The sequence below is a fragment of the Salvelinus sp. IW2-2015 genome, linkage group LG32 (assembly GCF_002910315.2).
Source record: "Salvelinus sp. IW2-2015 linkage group LG32, ASM291031v2, whole genome shotgun sequence".
NCBI lineage: Eukaryota > Metazoa > Chordata > Actinopteri > Salmoniformes > Salmonidae > Salvelinus > Salvelinus sp. IW2-2015.
In genome coordinates, this window is record NC_036871.1 from 6817197 (window position 1) to 6842614 (window position 25418).

The following is a 25418-nucleotide window of genomic DNA, read 5'->3' on the forward strand; positions in this document are numbered from 1 at the left end:
GCATATCTGTATTCCCAGTCATGTGAAATCCATAGATTAGGGCCTAATTAATTAATTTCAATTGACTGATTTCCTAATATGAACTGTAGCTCAGTAAAATATTTTTAATTGTTGCATGTTGCGTTGATAAAGATCTGAATCTTTATATGGCTGTGTTTCAGTCATCGTATAGAGAAGCCTTGTCATGATATTGAAACGTATTCTAGCTACCTGGGCACGGCAACAATGACCTTACCACACCGCTGGATCCCACTGTTGAATTCAGGGGATGACCAACAGTGATTGTTCTTATCGCTTAAAAATGCTGAACATGTTTGCTAATATTTCAGCCAGCAATTACCTTTTCCGTTTTCATGTGGGTTTTCACACGCTATCAGATACCACTGTGACATATCATTGTGTACTGGGGGTATTAACTGTTTCCATAGGAGAATGGGAGCTTGTTTTAAAACTTTTTATTTGGAACTTAAAAAAATCTAACCAGAGGAAGGGTTTGAGGTTAATAGGTTTTAGAAAAGCTATGCAAACAACATTAAATACACTCAAGAGACACTAGGTTCACAATACACTAGAAATAGACAATGTACAACTATAGAAAACATACATGGGCATACATTTGCCTTAGACAGTCTTCAAGTATGCTAGCTTCCCCTACTCTACAAACACATACATTTTCTAGAGACAAGCATAGTATTTAATGCACACCTTTCACATAGTCTTCTATGGGACCATAAAACTTAGAGGGACTCATGTTGGGTTCCCCACATATATCACAGACGGTAAAATAATACACCTTCAGGCACTGTAACTGAGCGAATCTGATTCACTATTGCAGGTATGGATTTTTCTGTTGATAGGACCCTAGTCGTCCTGCTTTAGCAGTATTTGACCCGTGGAGATATGTTAGCACCTTGGGAGGACTGAGTGTGTCTATGTATAACACATGAACTTGCATCACTTTCCTCCAGTTCTAGCGATTTAGATATAGCATCTAGTTGATATTTGTTTTGTTGTTTTTTTACTTCTTCCTGTACTGATCCATGGCCATGTAGCTTCTGAGGAAGTCTTCAAACTGTGGGACGGCATACTCGGGGGCAGCATCCTGCTGCACTGGCTCATCCTTGGTCTCCTTGGCTGCTGGTCCCGCTGCGGCGGAGGCATCCTCAGCACGACGCAGGCGGCAGCTGTAGTCGTACTCGGGGTCACAGTCAGGATCGGGCAGGATCACGCCACTCTTGGGCTTGTCGGCCTCAGCGGTGAGGGGAGAAGGGGCAGACATTCCATTGCAGGTAAAGTCATAGGGGTGGCATTGGGGTGCGACGGGGGCGTTGGGTTCATCACTGGCCTCCAAGGGTGTGCAGCCCTTATCGTAGTGCACGTAGCAGTCATGGCCCTCCTTGGTCTTCCCAAGGACGCCCAGGCGGGAGTGGATCTGGTACTGGGGCAGCATTGGGGGAGCCTTACGGAGGGCAGCGGCGGCACCTAGCAGGCAGAATGGGTCGTACCGCGGGTCACACGCCAGAGGGCCGGGCGCCGGCTTGTCTTTGGGTGTGTACTCCAGGACGGGCTTGGTGAGGCCGGCCAACTTGGTGGCAGTGAGGGGGTTGCAGCCCTTGTCGAAGAGGGGGTTGCATTGCTGCTCCTTAGGGGCTTCCTTGGCAGCGGGAGATGGGGCCGCTATGCTAGCCATGCACAGGGGGTCGGTGGCCGGGTCGCAGGTGGGGTACATGTGGTAGAAGCTGGAGGGGGCCTTTTTCACCAGCTTTGGCCGGCAGTAGGGGTCCTCSGTGGGATCGCAGCCCAGGGCGGCGTAGGACGGGGCGGGTCCAGGAGCGGGCCTATAGCCATAGGCGGCACGCAAGTGGTACTGCAGACACTCGTGGTCGTCGGGGTTGCAGATGCGCAGCAGCTCCGTCTTCTGCTCTGCGGTGAGGAAGGGCTCCAGGACTGGGGCATAGTAGTAGAACCCTGTGGGGGTCTTCTGAGGGTGCGGCAGGAGGGGGGTCAGGACAGGCACTGGGGCGGCCTTGACCATGGCTGGGGCGGCAATCTTAGGGATCATGGGGAAGGGGCAGTAGGGGTCGATATAAGGGTTGCATACTTTGACTGTGGCGGTCTTGAAAGGCACGGGCATCACCACCTTGGCCTTGGGCTTGCTGGTGGACTCAGCGATGCACTCTGGGTCGTCGGAGTCGGCGCAAATCTTGTAGATAGCACTGAGGTGGGTGAGGTAATGGGTGAAGGTGGGACCRTCCTCGGAACGGTGCTTGTTCTGCAGGTAGATCATGTACATCTTGTCCAGATGCTCTACCTATAGGGTGAAGACAGGGGAAAGACAAGACTCCCATCAGATCCAGACCTTCGTTCAAATGTTATGTTTGATTGAGCCTGCCTGGAATGCCGGATGGTTGAAGTTCACTTTTTTGACTATTACATTGTGCAAGGAAAGCTCAATCAAGACTGTTAATACGGGCCAATGAAGATGGTACGGGAGGCAGAAAGTGCCGCTTTATCTACAAGTGAACGAAGTGAAGTGTGTGTGCAGGATGACTATAAAAGGTAAGTGTCAAACCAAAAGTACATTCTCTAAAAACAAAAATGATTGTGGAATGTTTGCCACTCACTCCTTCCTGGTTACCAGTATCCATGAAGAATTTGTACCATCCCCAGAAGTCAGGAAGACGCTTGAGGACAGGAACGGGAACGGTAAGACTCCTCTTGCTGCGGACATCACTGGATACTGCAGATGCTGAAACAAGAGAGAAAAACATATTACGAAGAGAATGTGGACTCAAAAAGTGCCATATTAGTGTAAAGAAACACCAGTACACAAGTATGTGTGAGTACATGACTCAGTATTTGTGTATGTACTGTAAGGATGTGTGTACTTGCATATAAATATCACAGTAAGTGAGTTTGCTGTTAATGTCTGAAAATATTTTGATATGACATACTGTCCAGTAGTATGCATGCTAATATCCATGTTCCCCTTGATGTCCCCTACAAACCAGTCCCCCTCACTCACCCTCCTTCTTCGCATTCTGCCTCACCGGGCTGGCCCCCAGAAACTCTGTAAAACAACAGTAGGGACATGAGTCGACAGGAACCAGATGTTGTGTCCCCCAAATGAGGTAAAATGCTGGCTCTGCTAATCGACCCCTGGCAGTGCACGGCAGGAGACGACCCTCAGAGGTACAGCCTAGGCAGCATTTTCCCGATGAACCTAAACACACACGGCTGCAGGCACACATACGCACACACGCTAATGCATGCATGCGCACAGACACATCAGAACATACATATTCACACATACACACACCTAGACACACCCTTCCAACATAAATACATACCCCCCCCCCCACACGCACACACCCACACTCCAGTCACTTTGAACAGGATTGAAGGGCCTGAGTTTGTGTGCTACTGCATGGGGTTCCACTGGAAGTCAGTGGAAACGGTAAAACTACAAAGAGCATTGGGCAGCATGCCCAAAAGGCCCCCCTCACTCCATCCCACCCAATTAAACCTCAACTGTAAACTAAGATGTTTAGGAGTGGAACATGTTCCGATGTTCTGCGCACCGTGTCTCTATACATTAAAAGCACCAGGGGTTTCCCTTCAGAAGTTTACGGCAGAAGGGAACAAAGCCCCGTCAGCCAGTTCAGTTGTGGGGTGACGTCTGCGGTACCTTTACTAATGATGCTAAAGCGCAGGTCCAAGGCATCAGAGATGTACTGTATGTATTTTTATGGTGGGGTTGCGAAAAAGTTCTGATACACATAAGAAGTTGTATGTTATGCCCCTATGGCTGGCAAGTTGTCATCTACAGTACATGCATTGGTTTTATCTCGTGTGTAGGAACAGCCCGTCATTTGAGTGACGTTGAAAATAAACTGTTGTGGACTAACATCAATTTGTGGTATGGATTATAATCTCCTCTACATTGCAGTCAACAGTAAAGTGACTGATATAAAGTGATCTATTTTTTTCATTTTAGTCAGACAATCAGTCAAGCATGTCTTTCAGAAACAGTACAGTAATATACAGAGCCGTGATTGCATGGAACTCCCATCTCCCACTTATAAAGCAACACCTCATGGTACAACACCTCTCCCCCAAGACCTACTCGTTGTGTGTATTTACTGACATGTATGTGTAACTAATAGATGCACACACACTACATGTTAATGTTTTTAAATGTATGTAAATTGTAATATTTGTCATTATGTCGGATCCCCAGTATGACTAGCTGTTGCCATTGGCGTTGGCTAATGGGGATCCTAATCAAATCAAATCAAAGCAGAAAGCGCTAGAGCACAGAAGTGTCACTCACCTGGCAATAACACTACAATAATTCCGGTGTATATGAGGGAAAACATTAGTCTTCCTGTCCGTGCCATTTTCTGCTTGATCTGTTTCCTGCGGGCAAAGTTGGGAATATTCAGGTTTTTTAAGGAACAATTGAGAGGGTGGAAGTTGTTCCTGACCATGCTAAAATGGGTGAAGCTTTATACACATTTTCATGAATAAGCATTAAAGAACTTAATAAATGAAAATGTCCTAATTTGTGAACATTTATAAACACGTATAAGCATTTAAGCGTTCCCAATTCATTTATAACATCATATATGCAATTTGTATTAAACATTTATACAAAGATTTCTAAGCATTTCTAATGGCTTATTCAAAAGTTATTATAAAATGTAACAATGGTGTTCTCCTTTCAGCACGCCCTGCACCATTTAACAATGGTTTGCAAGTACCGAACGGCTCCCCTACCGCACAAAATGTCTACTTGTGTACGGTCATGTACATTCAGATACTTGTTTATTCAGGCCCAAGTAGTGGTCCTGTCAAGGGTCAATAATTAAAACTATCATTTTAATTTGGTTGTTCTATCAAGGTTGAACGTTGACGACAGCTGAACTTGGAGCATTGCACTAATCGTAGAGCACTGATGGCCAGTAACTTCTCAACGAGGTCAGACTAGACCATAGTTTCTCTTATTTTTAAAGTCTTCAAAGGATTTTGAACTTAGAACATGTAAATGTACTGATATCCAATGTATTCCGGCTATTGGCTTTACCACTGATAGAGGGATTGACTTGACAGAATCTAACGTTACTTATTTATCTGTTATAATGAAAATCCATCTTCAGCTTTCCTCCCAAACCAACAACTGAATCATTGACGATTCTCAAAAGTAAACTCTGCATGTTGTTACAGACTGACACTAACATTTCATACAAATAACTTGGTGCAAAATAAGCCTAGCTTTAACCATGGTGATGTAAACCATTTAGATGAACTGTATATAAAGTATACATTAGCACACATTTATGAGCACATCGTTGTGTTGTAATCATCACATCATAAGCATTGTGATCCATGACTTACCTGTTGTTCAACTGAAGTTCTGCCTTCCTGGGATGGCCTCAAGGAGCCAGTGGCTCTCTGGGTTGATTGGTTTACTGGGTGTAGCTAACCGAGCTGTGTGTGCACCCTACCTCTGCTCCCCTGTATGGGAGAGGAGCGCAGGGTAACATTTTTAAAGAGCCTCTTGATCATTAAAAACAAAAGGCATGTCGTACGGCTCGAGCATGCTGTTACGCACTCCAGGATTGGCTCTTTCACCGCTGGCTGACTGACCAATAGGGGGCCTGTAATTAACCGCACTGAACAGCGAGACCCCTGGATAAAAAACGGATTAACGGGGTGTAACTTTGATGTATAGCTTATTTATTGACACCGATTTGGAATTTAGGGTTAAGATGTGAGGCATCTGGATTGCTCCCAATAACAATCAACCAGCAATGTCTTTGGATAGAATGGCCATTATTATGGATCTTGGAGCTGATTCGGGCAGCATGATTCTCCCAGTAAACCCTAAAACCAGTAAACCTCTCTCTGTGTTGAGTCGGGAATAATAGAACGTAAAGGTCCCTCACTCGGCCTTACATCTAGCACACTTTCTACTAGTATATACCTCTATGTGCTGTGTCTCCGGCAGGTTTGTAGAGACAGCCCTAGTCATTAGCCAGTCCTATATATCCCACTGCACCATCTTTCCTCTTCCACTGTATTTCCTGGAAACACTAATGAAGACGGTGACTGCTGTCCAAGTAGAGGCCTTTATTAGCACACCGCCAACTCAGCTCTGACTGGTGCCTGGGGAAATGCCACGTAGAGCCAGCTCAGTTCCACTGGTCTCATTGGAATCAACTTGAAAGGCTTCATGAAGCCTATAATGACCCTACGGAAGGCCTTCGTAGATGCTCCATAAACCATTCATGAGCAAATGTTTTTCTACATAGAGTGTGTAAAAAGGGCTATTCCACATTTGCATAGTATATAGTATAGAATATGGATAATCAGCTAAGTGAAAATATTACATGCTCAATATTCCTCTTAAAGTATGCATTTTACATATAGGTCAATGAACCAGTTGCCTTGAAAATAACTATAAGTTAATAGTAGCATGATATAAATATGTCAACGTGTTATATTCTTGGAAAATTCATGGCAAGTGATATGTGTGCAAAGCCCATAAAGCGGTTTCATACCACTTTAAAAATCATAAAAAACAGACCCTTGCTGTAAAGATTATGAGGCCCTACCTCCACTTTCATGTACAGTAAGAAGTTTTTCATCTGTGTTCTCTTGCATGTTCGTATGTTGAACTACATACCACCAACAGGAGAGGAATACATGCATTGGGTTGTAGTCAATGAAGGGAAACATTCTGAAATGTGCAGCTAGAAATGTAATGATTAGAGGCGTCATGATCATCTCGGCTACATTGCAGACAATCATCTGTTCTACACAATACATTGAATGTTCTATAATGTTCTGTGTTCTGCACCCTCCTGAACAGACCCGTCGTCATCCATACTTGATTTAAAAAAGGATATTTGTGGACAGGAAAACGGTTCATTCTAAGGTCAGGAAAGATTCCATTCCGGATCTGGAACATCTAAATGTGTCCTATGCAATAAATCACAGTACAGTAGGAGCACTCCATCACACCTTATTGGTCAAATAGCCCTTACACAGCCTGGAGGTGTGTTGGGTCATTGTCCTGTTGAAAAACAAATGATAGCCCCACTAAGTGCAAACCAGATGGGATGGCGTATCGCTGCAGAATGCTGTGGTAGCCATGCTGGTTAAGTGTGCCTTGGGTTCTAAATAAATCACTGACAGTGTCACCAGCAAAGCACCCCCACACTATCACACCTCCTCCTCCATGCTTCACGGTGGGAACCACACATGCAGAGATCATCCGTTCACCTACTATGCTTTTCACAAAGATACGGAGGTTGGAACCAAAAATCTCACATTTGGACTCATCAGACCAAGCACAGATTTACACCGGTCTTATGTCCATTGCTCGTGTTTCCTGGCCCAAGCCAGTCTCTTCTTTTTATTGGTGTCCTTTAGCAATGGTTTCTTTGCAGCAATTTGACCATGAATGCCTGATTCGCACAGTCTCTGAACAGTTGATGGTGAGATGTTTCTGTTACTTGAACACTGTGAAGCATTTATTTGGGCTGCAATCTGAGGTGCAGTTAACTCTAATAAACTTATCCTCTGCAGCAGAGGTAACTCTGGGTCTCCTTTCCTGTGGCCGTTCTCATMAGAGCCAGTTTTATCATAGCGCTTGATGGTTTTTGCGACTGCACTTGAAGAAACTTTTGAAGTTCTTGACATTTTCCGCATTGACTGACCTTCTTGTCTTAAAGTAATGATGGACTGTAGTTTATCTTTGCTTATTTGAGCTGTTCTTGCCATAATATGGACTTGGTCTTTTACCAAATAGGGCTATCTTCTGTATGTCACGTTAACTATGGTTAACTATATTATTTTATATTAATACAATTTTTTTTAAATCAAGATTTTGTTTAACAAGTAATACTTTTTTTCTCTCAAAAAGATAGGGGTCATATGCAGAAAAGAACCCTATACCTATTCTAAACTATGGTGGTGGATCTTTGAAGTTCATGGGATATTGTCAGAGCTGCTAGGAGTACTGGGTGGAGGAGTCAAGCGCAGAGAGCAGGTATTCAAGAACGTGGATTMATTTCCAGTAGACAGGGAAAACGATCATGCCCAAAACACACGGGCGCATGAAAATACCAGTCCAAACAGACAGGACTAAACTGTCCGGAAAAATATAATATCCACATAACAATCCAACACCAAATAACAGAGAAACAAGCCCGCACAAAAGCCAGCGGGCCTACTGCCCTTAAATAGCCTACCCACAAAACTAAACTCAAAACAGGTGCACCCAATCAGCCCAAACTAAAAGAAACAAAAAGAAGAGAATCGATGGCAGCTAGTAGGCCGGTGACGACGACCGCCGAGCGCRGCCCGAACAGGAAGAGGCACCATCTTCGGCGGGATTCGTGACAGATATTTTGCTTCCACTGGTCCTGGGGCCCTTGTTAAGGTCAATGGCATCATAAACRTTACCCAGTATCAGGACATTTTAGCCAAGAACCTGGTTGCCTCTGCCAGGAGGTGGAAACTTGGCCGGAAGTGGATCTTCCATCAAGACAATAAACCCAAGCACACATCAACATCCACAAGGAAGGATCTGGAAAGATTCTGTATGGAGGAATGGGCCAAGAACCATCCCCATGTGTACTCCAATCTCATACAAATTATTTTCAATCAGGCTCAGTGCTGTTATCTTCGCACGGTGTGTGGCTCAGTTGGTCGATCATGTTGCTTGCAGCGCCAGGATTGTGGGTTCAATCACCAACAGGGACCAGTACAAAAATGTATGCACTCACTACTGTAAGTCACTCTGGATAAGAGTGTCTGATAAGTGAGTAAAATATATTGAAAACAGGGGTGCCAATTATTTTGACCCCTATCGTTTAGATGTATTTTTATTACTTGTTGAACAAAATCTTTTTCCCCCTAATGTATTTGTATAAAATAAAATACTTTCCCCATTTTTATACTTCAGTATCATCTTTTTTGTTCATCTCTATCAAGGTTGCCAATAATATTGGACCTGACAACAGTATATATACACACTACATGACCAAAAGTATGTGAACATCTGCTCGTRGAACATCTCATTCCAAAATCARGGGCATTAATATTAAGTTGGTGCTATAACAGCCTCCACTCTTCTGGGAAGGCTTTCCACTAGARGATGGAACATTGCTGCGGGAACTTGCTTCCATTCAGCCACAAGAGCATTAGTGAGGTCAGGCACTGATGTCGGGTGATTAYGCCTGGCTCGCAGTCAGCGTTCCAATTCATCCCAAAGGTGTTTGTTGGGTTTGAGGACAGGGCTCTGTGCAGGCCAGTCAAGTTCTTCCTCAGCAATCTCGACAAACCATTTCTGTTTGGACCTCGCTTTGTGCAAGGGGGCATTCTTATGCTGAAACAGGAAAGGGCCTTCCCCAAACTGTTGCCACAAAGTTGAAAGCACAGAATTGTCTAGAATGTAATTGTATGTTGTAGCATAAAGATTTCCCTTCACTGGAACTAAGGGGCCTTGCCCGAACCAGATCATTATTCCGCATCCACCAAACTTTACYGTTGGCACTATGCATTCGGGTAGGTAGCGTTCTCCTGGCATCCGCCAAACCCAGATTTGTCCGTCYGACTGCCAGATGTTGAAGTGTGATTCATCACTCCAGAGAGTGCGTTTCCACTGCTCCAGAGTCCAATGGCGGCGAACGTTACACCATTCCAGTCGACACTTGGCATTGCACATGGTGATCTTAGGCTTGTGTGTGGCTACTCGGCCATGGAAACCCATTTCAGCTCCCGACAAACAGTTATTGTACTGACGTTGCTTCCAGAGGCAGTTTGGAACTTGGTAGTGAGTGTTGCAACCAAGGACAGACGATTTTTACGCACTTCAGCACTCGGATGTCCCGTTCTGTGAGCTTGTGTGGCCTACCACTTCGTGGCTGAGCCATTGTTGCTCCTAGAGGTTTCCACTTCACAATAACAACACTTACAGTTGACCGGGGCAGCTTGGAAAGGTGGCATCCTATGACGGTGCCATGTTGAAAGTCACTGAGCTCTTCAGTAAGGCCATTCTACTGCCAATGTTTGTCTATGGAGATTGCGTGGCTGTGTGCTTGATTTTATACACCTGTCGGCAATGGGTGTGGCTGAAGTAGCCAAATCCACTAATTTGATGGGGTGTTCACATACTTTTGTATACATAGTTTATATACACATTTTTCTCCTTAACATTTATGTAAACTCCGGAGACCAAAATCACACAGGATATCCATCTAAATCTACTARATGTATCCATCAAGCCCCACTGTGCCCATATACGATATAAGCTATTATTAACATACTTATTTGTGTCATTACAAATAATTTAAGTGATTCTTTGCGGAGCCCCATTCATCATCTGCCATCTGCAGTATGTTTTAGGGGGCGACTGCATCCAAGTCTCAGGGATCATCTCATATATAATTAAATTCTAAATGCCCAACGAACYGGTGTTCTGAGAGAGACAGTAATTTACAATCCAGCATGGAAGTCCATTGAATCTACATGAGCATGACAGCAACTCATCATTTTAACATTCCAACATATAGTAGAATGCCTGGATTTTTTTACGAATCTTGCAACATCTGGTGCCAGCAGTAGCAATGAAAAACAAAAACTAGAAATAGCACCCCTATTTGGCTGAATGGAAATTATATGTCATTAGAGAAGAAATAGCTAGTTTGCCAGATAGTCCCAAAAAATGAAGCGAAAAAAGATTTACATGTACAGTACAGTATATTTGCGCATTCACTTGTTTATTCAATCAACAAATTCACAAATTCCACAAAAATAAATACATCCATAATCTTCCTCACTGTCATCATCAAAAAGGTCTTCAAAATCTGTGGAGAAAAAAAAAAAATACATTTAGAAGAATCCAGTTTATATTGAATTGACACAAATGATCAGTTCTAACAGGCATTTTCTCAGAGAGTAGTGGGTCAGAGAAGTGCACCCTGGTAAAAAGTGAAGGACATTCCGGGATGTTTGTGTGCCCTTCCTGTGCGTCTGTGTACGGTTTGTGAGGTCAGAGGTTGATCGTATAGCTCTGTACAAACATGCATAGGCTCAATCCATACAAACATTATCTGACATGGTTTGTGTATAGGTGCCGTTCAGAGGGTGAATGGGAAAGACAAAATATTTAAGTGCCTTTMAATGGGGTATGGTAGTAGGGGCCAGGGGCACCGGTTTGAGCGTGTCAAGAACTGCAACACTGCTGGGTTTTTCATGCTCAACAGTTTCCCTTGTGCATTTTTATTTAACCTTTATTTAACTAGGCAAGTCAGTTAAGAACAAATTCTTATTTACAATGACGGCCTACCCTGGCCAAACCCCAGACGACACTGGGCCAATTGTGCACCGCCCTATGGGACTCCCAATCACGGCCGGATGTGATACAGCCTCGWTTCAAACCAGGGACTGTAGTGACATCRCTTGCACTGAGATGCAGTGTCTTAGACCGCTGCGCCACTCGGGAGCCCTATCAAGAATGGTCCACCACCCCAAGGACATCCAGCCAACTTGAAACAGCTCTGGGAGGCATTGGGGTCAAGATGGGCAAGTATCCCTATGGAGTCCATGCCACAACAAACTGAAGCTGTTCTGAAGCCTTCTGCAACCATAAAAACCAATAATAATTAGATTATTTTATCAAAACAGTTTAACCTTCTTTTTTGCAATAATCACTGATATGGCTTTCAAGTCTGTCTATMAAAATGCCATTTTTGTTACAAATTTAACTAGAACAATGTGCATAACGCACATTCACTAATAATGACTAACTTCTTCTGGCAGATATAGAAAATGAACACAGGTCTCATAATCTCTCAAACACAAGCCCACGTGCTAGTGAGTAGCCAGCTAATCTTTACATTTCAAGTTTAGCCAACTTGGATKTATTTGCTTGGTAAGAAGGTAGAACAGTTGAATTGTTATGAACACACCCTTCTGTCCATCTCCAAAAGTTTGAACAGCGTGTTAGCCTGTCCACTTTGTACAGATGTTGAAATCAAGTGGCCTACCTTATTTCTCAGAATGAGAATGAGTTGCCAATTCCTTATATAATTGTGTTTTATGTTCATTGCACATTTATAAAACAGACTAGACACCTAGTAGTATAACCAAATCAAATCAAATTGTATTTGTCACATACACATGGTTAGCAGATGTTAATGCGAGTGTAGCGAAATGCTTGTGCTTCTAGTTCCGACAATGCAGTAATAACCAACGAGTAATCTAACCTAACAATTCCACAACTACTACCTTATACACACAAGTGTAAAGGGATAAAGGATATGTACATAAAGATATATGAATGAGTGATGGTACAGAACGGCATAGGCAAGATGCAGTAGATGGTATCGAGTACAGTATATACAGTGGGGAGAACAAGTATTTGATACACTGCCGATTTTGCAGGTTTTCCTACTTACAAAGCACGTAGAGGTCTTTTTTATCATAGGTACACTTCAACTGTGAGAGACGGAATCTAAATGCAAATTAATTACTTAAAAATCATACAATGTGATTTTCTGGATTTTTGTTTTAGATTCCGTCTCTCACAGTTGAAGTGTACCTGTGATAAAAATTACAGACCTCTACATGCTTTGTAAGTAGGAAAACCTGCAAAATCGGCAGTGTATCCAATACTTTTTCTCCCCACTGTGTGTGTATATATATATATATGCTCATCCATTATATATATATATATACAATTAAAAAGAGAGAGAGGCTTGAATGTGTGAACACTTCTTAATTGTGCTGTGTTACAGTGATGGCAGACTACTGTATGTGGTCTCTTGCCTACTCTAACACAACACAGCAAAACAGTATATTGTGTAAGTTGAGCGACAGAGACAGAGACTTATTTACGAGTTGAAGAGCTAAGTAACTCCTCATTTATTTCATTAGCACCAGCTTAACAACACAAAACATGGGATCTTTTATCTTTACCACCCTTTCTCAGGCTATTGGACTTGGCAATAAGAGTGAGGTTGCCTGTGCTCTCCGCTTTGAGTGCACATTTGTCTGCTGAGGTCTTCGAGAGCATTTATGTCATCTGTCAGTCTTCTTTTCTTCCCTTTAAGTTCATCTATTTAATCTATAAGGTCTTTTCTCTTTCAGTTTTTTTGCTCATCCATTCTTCTCTGTCTCTGTTCTTCTTGATGTGTCACATACCTCTGCCTTGCAGATGCCATTGACATCAGCGGCGGCCTGTCAATGCACACATTATGTATGCCACCCACATCTCTTATGTGGTCAACTATACATCTCTGTGCTACGTATGAATCTTTCTTCAAGTTCTCCACTTCAATCTGCCGATTGATGGAGAATCCGCGCTCTACTGAGGATTGCCCGTGTGACAGTAAGAGGAGTTGACAGCAAAGTCTCCATAGATTTCTGAGCTCTTTGTCCTTTGACATACACTCATGTAAAAATGTGTCCACGCTGTCTTGGACAGGATCAAAGTTTACAAACTCTGAGTGTTGGGCCTGGACAGTGTCATCAATCAAATGTGAGTGTTGTCGAAGGATGTCATCACAATCTTCTTCCTTCACCCGATGACTATTTACAAGGTAGGTCTGGGCTTTCTTCAATTTTCCGCATCTTTCCATTTGTGCCTGCCATTTCCCTTGGATCCAAGAAAGAAAGATGTAAGACCAGAGAGTACTTCAATGGTGTCACTGTGCTTCCTCTCCGGCCTCTAGCTCACCAGGCTGCTCGTTATGGCGCACACCTGTCACCATCGTTACGCGCACCTGTGCGTCACCTGGACTCCATCACTTCCCTGATTACCTTCCCTTTATATGTCACTGCCTTTGGTTACTTCCCCAGGCGTTATTGTTTCTGTTTCTGTTTCCTGTTTCCTGTCTGCGCGTTGTTCATGTTTCTAGTTTTGTTCATTTGTTAATTAAATTATGCAATCCCTGAACTTGCTTCCCGACTCCCAGCGCACTAGTTACAAATGGAGATTTCTCAATGAGTTTGTAAACAGTTGTGATCATACACTTCTTGCATGCGATTTTGAAGTCCATCAATGTTTTCTGTCCAATTTTCTTCCCTGCGGACAAGTCTCTCACAATTCTTTGAGTAACAAAGCCCAAGTCGACCTGTGAGGAGTCAATGTGATTGGATTACTGGCTCACCTCGACATCAAGACGTTTTTGAGGGGTCTTCGCTTCTTTCATGAGGTCTAGCTTAATGAATCTGCTCAGTAAGCTCTTAAGCAGCTTGGACAAGTCTGTAGAGAGAAATGGCACCAGGGGCTTATCGGTCTGGTAGCGTGTGAGGAATGGTGTCACTTCTTTGCTCTCTGACAAGATGGAATTCCTTTTTGCTATCATAAGAGGGTCCTTAACGGCCTCCTGAATCATCTCAAAGGACTTTGTGCCTGGATTTGGACCTCTATTCTCTACAGCCTTCACATATGTTACCATATTGGGTAAAAACTCTTTAAGCTCTTTGAAGCATGGATGCATTTTCAACCCAACATAAGTGGCATTGGGGGATCTGATGATCCAATGATGTTAAAATAGTCCTCCCTTCGGGGCTGGAGTATCTTTCAGAAGTTGGTACATAACACACATATATATATATGTATATATATATATATATCCATGTACCATATGGAGACTGCAACTGTCTAGGAGGGACTTCTCAACCTTTGAGCAAAATGGCAATATACAGTTGAAGTCGGCAGTTTACATACACTTAGGTTGGAGTCATTAAAACTCGTTTTTCACCCACTCCACACATTTCTTGTTAACTGTCACGCCCTGACCTTAGTATTCTATGTTTTCGGTATTATTTTGGTTAGGTCAGGGTGTGACGAGGGTGGGTATGATTTTTTTTGTATTGTCTAGGGTTTTTGTATGTCTAGGTGTGTGGGTGTAGTCTAGGCATATGTAGGTCTATGGTGGCCTGAATTGGTTCCCAATCAGGGGCAGCTGTTTATCGTTGTCTCTGATTGGGGATCCTATTTAGGTTGCCATTTTCCAGTTTGGTTTGTGGGTTATTGTCTATGTGGAGTTGCATGTCAGCACTCGTTGTTTATAGCTTCACGTTCGGTTTGTTTAGTGTTTCTTCGTTTATTAAAGAGTATGTATTCATATCACGCTGAGCCTTGGTCTCCTCACGACGACGAACGTGACAGTAGGCCTACCAGTGTGGCCTACCATCAAAAACAATAGAGAAAATGCATCACATAACATTTTAACATGGAAATAGCTGTTCTATCATTCAGCCTACAATAGCAGCCAATTTGTGGTGTTCAATGTTGGCCTACATTCCATGAGACTTTTGGAGAAAGAAAAACATGCAGGGCTTGAGCCTGTTTATCCACTTGTCCTTCAGACAATGAGGTGACTGGAAATGTTGTGTTGTTTGATGCAAGAAACCACTTTACAAAATAAAAGGAATTAATATTCCCGTACCACTATTACAGAGAAACAAACGCATTATGCTACCCTCTGCTTACTGGCTACTTAGCGTATTCAAGCCTGTCTCATGCTATAAACACAGATCCATATGGCAATGGTCTATTTGCATATAGGAGCACAGGTCTGTGTAGAGTACTAGCTGAGTAGTGCATGTCAATGCAATAGAACCCTACTCCAATTTGTTCTGCCCACAACAAATCTCTTGCAAATATTGTGTTGATTCGATCACAATTGCCACAGTAAAGGGAAACGTTGATAGTGTCAACAGGGATAACTCTAGAACAGTGGTCACTAACCTTTTGAAGATCACTTTGAATCAAAGGCTATATGATCACACCGGTAATAGATCCATTGTTGTATTACTTGTGAAGCACAACTGAGTGAACATTTTTATTTTTTATTTTACTGAGTTGATGGTGACTACATCTGATGGTCAGTCTCAGTGGAGGGAGAGAGCAGCAGACTGAGGCTCCGCCTCTCAACATCCCTCCGCTCTCCCTTTCCTCCACTGACACTGACCAAAAAGGGACACCGTCTTCCAGCTGGCGAAACTCGAGTTGCACCGCATTATTTCTGCCTCGTGCACAAAACATGTCGTTACTCCTACAGAGAAAGTGAAATATTCCTTGATATTGAAAACGACCCAATCTGCTAATAATAACAGCGCAAGCCTATAGGTACACTTTCCTACTCATTCATTACTGCTGCTGTGCTTGTTGTAGCGCTGAGTGGAAATAGGAAGAACGTGTTTTTTTATGGCTTATAAAAAGTGTTGAATACAAGGTGTTGACAGTGCTGAGTAAGAAACATGAACTCACTCGTAAAAACAGCATCTGTTTGCTGTATTCGTTGACAGTCTCTCTCTAGTCATGMTTTTAAACGTTTTGAAATCTCACAGTATATGCCTGTTGTGTGTTATTTCATGGAGATATAATTGCAGAATTTATTTTTAAAACTGCGTGGGTCTACTGTCGTGATCATGCAACGTAATTAATCAGACTTTTTCAAGTATTTGGGAACATGGACTGTAAGCCTTACATTAGGCATTTTGACTGTCGTATTAGTGAATTCCACTCTGTATGTAGGCTTGTAATAGCCATTTCCGTTGCACAACCGCATCACACAGAGGCTATATCAATAAATGAGACAAAACAAAATATTGATTAAGTCTTGGCTATAATCTGTCCTGAGCGAAATAGCCAAGGTATCCGAAAGGGTCAAGACTATCTATAGCATATTCTCATTGCCAGATCTGTTTTCTCTATCAGCCACTGCACAGGCTTCATCAACTATTTTGTGAAAAATGTATTTGAGGCTATATTTAGAGGCCTGTGAGCTAATGTGTAGGATACCTCGTTCCGTTTTCCCTGACTTCCGTTTTTTTATACTGTGTTATACTTTTTCGTGTAGCACTCCTCACAGGCCTTTTGGTGTACTTTTTTGTTTGTTGCTGAGATGAAACTGCCAAAACCCCAAAAGGTATTATTGCACGTCAGAATTGCAACACAAGATTTGTTCAAGCCTAAAATGTTGGTCTGTAATCGTAACATGCTGTTTGTATATTCACAGATTAAATTTCACGTTTCATGTTTCACGCAWGGCTTTTCTTACAATCATAACAATTTACGWATGGATTTTCTGACGATCCTAATGATACGTACGTTCAACCTTTTGGCAGGRATCTCGAATCAATACAATCGACTAGAAATGCCTTGGAGATCGATCCCGATCAACCAGTTGGTGACCACCGCTCTAGAAAGTTGAGTGAAATTCAATCTCATGCTTCTTTCTCTCTGTGAGCTGATATTTCTGGCTACTGCGCACAGTTTTGAGGGAACTTTGCCGCCCAGCCCTACTGCAGACTCGTTACAACTTTACTTTACAACACAAAGTGATTTCGTCCRTCTGTGCCAAGAGAAAGTAGTCGTGCTTCAATTCTACAAAACCATTTAGTATTTTTTCATGTTGAGAGCTCTAAATCACCGAGATGAAATCKCGACTGCTGAAATCGCTAGACTGTGCCCTATAAATATGTCTTCTCCATAGCTCAGAGTGAGAGGAAATCAATTATTTGTCTAGATAGTTCAGAAAATGTGACACGTCACTCAAATCGTTATTGGTCGTATACACATATTTAGCAATGTTATTGCAGGTTTAGTTAAATGCTTGTGTCCCTATCTCCAACAGTGCATTAATATCTAACAATACACACAAATCTAAAAAGTAAAAMAATGGAATTAAGAAATATTAGGACYAGCAATGRCGGGGTCCGGAGTATATGTGTGATGGGATGTGTAGACAATATGGACAGTATATGGATAGAATATGTAGTATTTGAAGAATATTACATGTACAGCAATAGTTAAATAGGATAGGTCTTCACTAGAATASYGTATATACATACGTACCTTTCTCGGATGTCATATTTTGGTTCTTAACTGGTCAATTAAATACCTTTTTTCTGATCACTAAAAAAGACATCTGGAAAACATACTTTTATAGTCAGTACACAACTTGTCCATGACGTCACACAAAAGACGCCTCAAAGACATCATTGCAAACAGTTTTGCTCACTGGGATGAAGGCTATGTAGTGTACCTTTATGAATCATGCTAATTTTCTTGGAGGCTCTATCCAATAAGCTGACAGTAAAAAACAAGGATGCAGCAGCATCACTTTCTCTGGTAGTAGYCTATATAGATCAGGAAACTTCTAATCTCGTAGGGATTCCTGAAGCATTGAGGCTTTCCAGCCAATTATGTTGAAAATAGGTTCATTACGAGGCTTTGATCAACACGGTGTAGACTAGTGGCACCTGCTGGTTAAAAGAATTTAGAGCAGCCAAATTATTGTAGATGACGTRCCACACGCTGTAGCGCGTGCACAGAGTAGCCTTTTTATCTTCTACTGAAACCAATACAAAACCAATCAGGTGGTTGTTTGAAGAAACYAAGCTTCAAACGTCATTGATCACATGCTTCTGATACAGTGATACAGGCATCGGCACACTGTTTCGAAGTAAACTGCTTATCGATTTCGACGCATACCCAGGAGCTCTAGTATCAAACGACATCACTAAAATGTGGACCTAGAAGCCAGTTCCACTGCTGGTTTTAATTATTCTCCTCAGATCTAGAACTGATTTAGATGTAGGACACAAAGTGGGAGCAATTCATTATCTGTCAGAACAGACCAGCAGTACTTGTATAGGATATTTTAATAGGATAGGCCTACCCCTGGGGTGTATTCACGAGAAACCAAACAGAATCAAACAGAACATACGAAAACAGGGAGGGACCTACCTGAATTTGGCCAATAGAAACAAATTTTTGATTTGCAACTGTTTGCTACAGTGTGCACCTCTGGTATAGATATTTCAACATTTACAATGTGAGAGGTAAACGTATTCTTTTCACCCTAACAGGTGTTCTTCTTACCATTGAAAAAGTCTGCATGAACTGCCTTTTCATTGGCGGCCAGATCCATCAGCAGTTCTGTACTCCCACCACCTGTCAGGACAGAAAGTGCAGCATGTGACAAGGTGATAGAGAAACTAAACAAGCAGACATTTTGGGGGCAGGTAGCCTAGTTAGAGAAGTGGGCCTCTCAGAGGGTTGTTGTTGGTATCAAATCCCAGATGCCATAAACTGCCGTTGTACCCCTGAGCAAAGCACTCAAACTGGCCAAGGTTTGCCAAACTAAGACTGACGCTGTGCTCCAACCTTTAAGTGAGGGTATGAAAGTCCCATGCACATTTATACTGACATAGTCTTATACTCTGAAATACAATGTTCGATTTGACCATATGATGGATTAAAACACTGTAGGGGAATGTCCATATTAAATGTCCAATGTAGCTGTTTTTATCTCAATATCAATCATTTCTGGCTAACAATTTAGTACCTAAAAAATAAAGCAAAATAYCTTCTTAGCAAAGAGCAATTTTTCTTTTGCTAGGACTGTCCAGGAGTGGTCTGAATAGGGAGGGGGAAACTGAACTAGGTGTGGTTTGGAACTAGGGTTAGTAGGTCGTGCAATTTTTTCTTCTAGGGACAGGAATAATTAAGATAATTTATTAATGTAGGTCGGCCATGACTGTCCTCACACTTTAGTATAGTAGGTGGCAGTGTATGCACCTGTAAGTTGGATGCGATCCGCCAACCCATTCCCGAAGAAGAAGAAAAACTAGATTTCCTGACCGATTCCGCATTTGGTTAATGATGTTTGTCCCCCATGAGACACTGTAGACACGGAAGCCTATTTCAATTCCTCAAAATCCCCAGAATGAATCTAAGATAACTCAAGAAATATATAATAAATGTTGATGTTTTTGCAGAGGATGTTTAAGTTGCACAATTTTACATTTATCATACAGGGATGATTTCTGTATTTTTAAAGTTTCATATCTTGAAAACTTGATTGCTGACAAGCAAAACCGTTAGGGACTATGTCAACAATGGACTCATGAAACAAATACCAAAATAGAGTTTTTGGGTGGAGTGTTTTGGAGTGCAAACCCATTGTCCAAAAACTATCTTTCTGTTGAAGGTTGTGGGTCTTCCAGTAGGACAACAGCCACAACCACACAAAGCACCCTGGAATGGTTAAATAAATGTCTGACTGTTCTGTTGTGGAGTGAAGAGACGAGATCTGAATCACATCCATAACCTATGGCGAGAGCTGAAAACAGCAGTTGGTYAAGGGCACCCCTCAAACATGAAAGAATTAGAGCAGTTTGCTGATGAAGAGTGGGCCAAATTGCCAATTGAAAGGTGAAGCAAGCTCATTGATGGCTACAAGAAGCATTTGTTGGCAATTATCTTGGCCAAGGCTGTGCAATCAAGTACTAGCTTTTGTCCATCCCATTTGTATTCATTTGCTAAATTAAAATAGTAAAATAAAGTTGACATAAATGTAATTGGTTCTGCAATGTTTAAAATCCAATAACAAGGTGTGGAGACCTTTTGCCACACTAATTGTCCACTTATTTTAAACGAAATAGGTATTTATTTAAGAAAAGTGCAAGGGTGCCAATATGTTTAGTAAGCAACTGCATAAAACAGAAAATTTTGGTTTTTGACTGCACTGGGCCTTTAAGACTGCATTTATCAGGCATTCTCTTTTGACAGTATACCACATGGTGGCAGTAGACATCTGTCCAAGATCAATCAAGCTCACATGATATTGATTTCCTTGTACTTTATTGCCTCTAATGAGAATACGCATGATTTTAGTTTGACATAAACATTTAAATAAGGTCACAACAACCKRCRAGKTCCCCCCCCRRRTSTGCATACTATGTTGATGCAAACAAAATTCCCCTGTGGGAAAAGTCTACTAAGTTCCCCATCTATTCTATCAAACTCTATTCCATCTCTCAAAGAGCCTTGTCACAGCCCTGCTGCCTGCTAGTGACCATCCGGCTAACATCAATGTTGCTGCTTGTGAAGATCTCCCTGGCTTTGTCGACGGCGGCGGGAGGGAGGGTGCGTGTGCGCCCCCAGGATCCAGGCAAAGTCCATGTGGAACAGGCGCAGGACATCGGTACAGGAATAGACTAGAGCTGAGTTCTCATAGTCGGTGGAGATGATCCAGTAAGGCGAGTAGGGCAGGACTGTTAGAGACAGAGCAGAGAGACACACACACGAAGGTAAGACATTCATAGAAAGACACACAGAGGAAATACATATACACATACACTACCTCTCAAAAGTTTGGGGTCACTTAGAAATGTCCTTGTTTTTGAAAGAAAAGCACATTTTTTCCCCCATTAAAATAACATCAAATTGATCAGAAATACAGTGCAGACATTGTTAATGTTGTAAATGACTATTGTAGCTGGAAACGGCAGAGGCAGAGGCCCATTATCAGCAACCATCACTCCAGTGCTCCAATGGTATGTTGTGTTAGCTAATCCAAGTTGATCATTTTAAAAGGCTAATTGATCATTGGAAAACCCTTTTGCAATTCTGTTAGCACAGCTGAAAACTGTTGTGATGATTAAAGAAGCAATAAAACTGGCCTGCATCAGCATTTGTGGGTTTGATTGTCTTTATTAAGACATCCTCTATATCAAATTTCAGCCAGACTCCCAGCCAGCTCGAGCCACCTGCACGCCTGACCCCCACCAGTCTAGTCAATACCTCAACTTCCCCCCCCCAAAATTTTTTGGAAAGGTTTGGAAACAAAAGTTTAAAAAACACACACATACAACTACACATATACATTATACATTAACACACAGAAACAGCACATCCTCCATATAATTAATCTCATAGGCCTAATAGTATTGTAGAGCTTTTTTTACTTGCACACAATATTGCTGGGTCGCACCATCCTGTCCCTATGGGTCCACCACCCTGCAGTGCCCCAACCCAACACACCCTACTCAGCTTTAGGATCTTATTGAAACATTCATTATTGCTTTTGGGTGTATTATGCTAAGCCCAGAGTGACAACCCACAGGACGGTAGACCCCCAGGCTAGGACTGAGCAGCCTAGCAACTAGGGATAGGCTAAATAGGTGTTTTTAATACAGGCTCCTTTTGTCGGACTGTATTCCATATAAGGCATCCAGACCTTATGAAAGTTGCCTGGTATAACCTTAATCTAGTGATACATAACTTGACATTTCTGCCATCATTGTGACGTTGTGGGAGGATAACCAACKTTCCAATTAATGGCAATGCATTTCTTAGATGCTTGGATACACGGTGTCGTTTGATAACAGTCTCCTGTATCAACATTTACAAGCAAACAAAAGCAGGGACAAGGGAAAATCTGTAGACATAATGAGATAAAAGACATACTCTGCCAGAATTTAGCCAGCCTTCACAAGACCATAATTTATGCAAATATGCGCCCTTTTGTGTTTTACACCTCCAGCAGAGAAATGACATTTCTAAATGCATGTTATTCAGTTACACTGGCATATAGTACATTCTATGGATGGTCTTAAACTGCAGTCATTTATGTCTAAGATTATATGAACATGACTGTGCATTTAAACATATCTCTATCCATTCATCATCATCATCAATAGCTTCTACCGGGTCTTCCTCACGTTTTTGTTTTACATGCTTTGTGTCATCGGGAAAAGCCTCAATCAACCCTTGTTACAGTTTGGAGGTTTGTCAGAATACCTTGAAATAGTTTCAATCTTTGAAGCATCTGGCTTATCCAGTGTTTGCTGCACAGAGAGAATAAAGTGTACTTGTTTACCACGGCAAATCTACTGTGGTAATTTACCTGACACTTTGTATGAATTGGAACTAATGTTGGTGTAGCCTGCTGACTGTTATTACTTTATTTGTTTCCTATTTATGTTATCTAAAAGTGTCTGGTATGGTCATTTCTTATCAAGATTGGAGGTAAAATGCCACTGGATTGTCCACATTTTTCCACATTTTGTTGTTTTACAGCCTGAGTTTAGAATGGTTTAAATTGATATGTTGTGTCACTGGCCTACACATAATACCCTGTAAGGGGTGCGTACTGGCGGTAGAGAAGTCAGGCGCAGGAGAGCAAAAACTGTGTTACAACGGTGCAGTTTAATAATAAAACTCACCGTAAACAAAACAATCAATACAATGGGTACAAAACCCGTCGCACACCAGACATAACGTGCACAAGCACTTACAATAAACAATTTAGGACAAGGACATGGGGGGAACAGAGGGTTAAATACACAACATGTAATGATGGAATTGAAACCAGGTGTGTGGGAAGACAAGACAAAACAAATGGAAAATGAAAAATGGATCAATATGGCTAGAAGACCGGCACCGCCGAACGCCGCCCGAACAAGGAGAAGTTCCAACTTCGGCGGAAGTCGTGACAGTACCCCCCCCTTGACTCGCGGCTCCAGCAGCTCGCCGACACCGGCATCGGGGACGACCCGGAGGGTGAGGCACAGGGCGATCCGGACAAAGACGGTGGAACTCCTGCAGCATTGAAGGGTCCAACACGTCCTCGACCGGAACCCAGCACCTTTCCCCCGGACCGTACCCCTCCCACTCCACAAGATACTGAAGGCCCCTCGCCCGACACCTCGAATCCAATATGGAGCGAACGGAGTACGCCGAGGCCCCCTCGTTGTCCAGAGGGGGCGGAGGAACCTCCCGCACCTCAGATTCTTGGAGCGGACCAGCCACCACCGGCCTGAGGAGAGACACATGGAACGAGGGGTTAATACGGTAATCGGGGGGAAGCTGTAACCTATAACAAACCTTGTTCACTCTCCTCAGGACTTTAAATGGCCCCACAAACCGRGGACCCAGCTTCCGGCAGGGCAGGCGGAGGGGCAGGTTTCGGATTGAGAGCCAGACCCGGTCCCCCGGTGCGAACACCAGGGCCTCACTGCGGTGACGGTCTGCGTTCTCCTTTTGGCGCAGAACGGCCCGCTGAAGTTGAAGTTGAAGTTCAACTTCAGCGGGCCGTTCTGCGCCAAAATGTCTCCTTCCCATGTCTCCTCCACGCGCCTGCACCAGTCGTCCACCGCAGGAGCCTCGGTCTAACTCTGATGCCAAGGCATCAGAACCGGCTGGCACCCCAGTACGCACTGGAAGGGAGAGAAGTTAGTGGAGGAGTGGCGAAGCGAGTTCTGTGCCATCTTGGCCCAGGGCACGAATGCCGCCCACTCCCCCAGCCAGTCCTGGCAATAAGACCGCAGAAACCTGCCCACATCCTGGTTTACTTTCTCCACCTGCCCATTACTCTCGGGGTGAAACCCCGAAGGAAGGCTGATCGAGACCCCCAGACATTCCATGAACGCCTTCCAGACCCTAGATGTGAACTGGGGACCTCGATCAGACACTATATCCTCAGGCACCCCGTAGTGCCGGAAGACGTGCGTACACAAGGCCTCCGCAGTCTGTAGGGCCGTATGGAGACCGGGCAGAGGGAGGAGACGACAGGACTTAGAGAACCGATCCACAACGACCAGGATCGCGGTGCTACCCTGTGAGGGGAGAGATCGGTAAGAAAATCCACCCACGGATGCGATCAAGGCCGTTGTGGAACGGGTAAGTGGTGTAGCTTCCCTCTTTCTCAGGTGCCTAGGAGCCTTGCACTGAGCGCACACCGAGCAGGAGGAAACATAAACCCTCACGTCCTTAGCCAAGATAGGCCACCAGTACCTCCCGCTCAAGCAGCGCACTGTCCAACCGATCCCAGGATGACCAGAGGAGGGTGACGTGTGGGCCCAATAGATCAACCGGTCACCAACAGCAGACGAGACGTACAGACGCCCAGCGGGACACTGGACGGGAGCGGGCTCTGCACGTAACGCCTTCTCAATGTCCGCGTCCAGCTCCCACACTACCGGCTCCACCAGGCAGGAGGTGGGGAGTATGGGAGTGGGATCCATGGGCCGCTCCTCTGTGTCATACAGCCGGGACAATGCGTCTGCCTTCACATTCTGTGAGCCTGGTCTGTAGGAAAGGGTGAACACAAAACGGGTGAAAAACATGGCCCACCTTGACTGGCGAGGGTTCAGTCTCCTCGCMGCCTGGATGTACTCCAGATTGCGGTGGTCAGTCCAGATGAGAAAAGGGTGTTTAGCCCCCTCAAGCCAATGTCTCCACGCCTTCAAGGCCTTGACAACAGCCAACAGCTCCCGGTCACTCACGTCATAGTTTCGCTCCGCCGGGCTGAGCTTCTTCGAGAAGAAAGAGGAACCAACTCCAACTGCAGCAGGAAACCCTGGCAGCGGGCAGCCGTCCCATCGTACTCCCCGGGGAGGGTGAGGCGAATCCCACTGGAACCGGGTGCAGGGGGAGTGAGTAGTGGAGGTCCCTGTTGTGCTGGGGGAGGCACTGGAGGAACTCCCTGTCTCTCCCAGCGATCCATGGTTTGGACAACGCGGTCCATGGCGGCGCCGAGATGGTGGATCATTGCCTTTTGCTCCAGGACACGCTCCTCGACCCCTATACCAGTGGCACC

At 43.7% G+C, this 25418-nt stretch overlaps 1 protein-coding gene across 1 annotated transcript; it reads right to left on the bottom strand.

The window, feature by feature from the left end:
- Window positions 1-440: 440 nt before the first annotated feature.
- LOC111957286 (uncharacterized) lies at window positions 441-5535 on the bottom strand. The gene is made up of 5 exons (XM_023978075.2): window positions 5398-5535; window positions 4334-4419; window positions 3026-3070; window positions 2625-2749; window positions 441-2311 (listed from the first exon to the last, which is right to left on the bottom strand). The coding sequence occupies exons 2-5, from the start codon at window positions 4398-4400 to the stop codon at window positions 1019-1021; spliced, it is 1530 nt and encodes a 509-aa protein (XP_023833843.1). The 5' UTR covers window positions 4401-4419; window positions 5398-5535; the 3' UTR covers window positions 441-1018.
- Between the last annotated feature and the right edge of the window lie 19883 nt (window positions 5536-25418).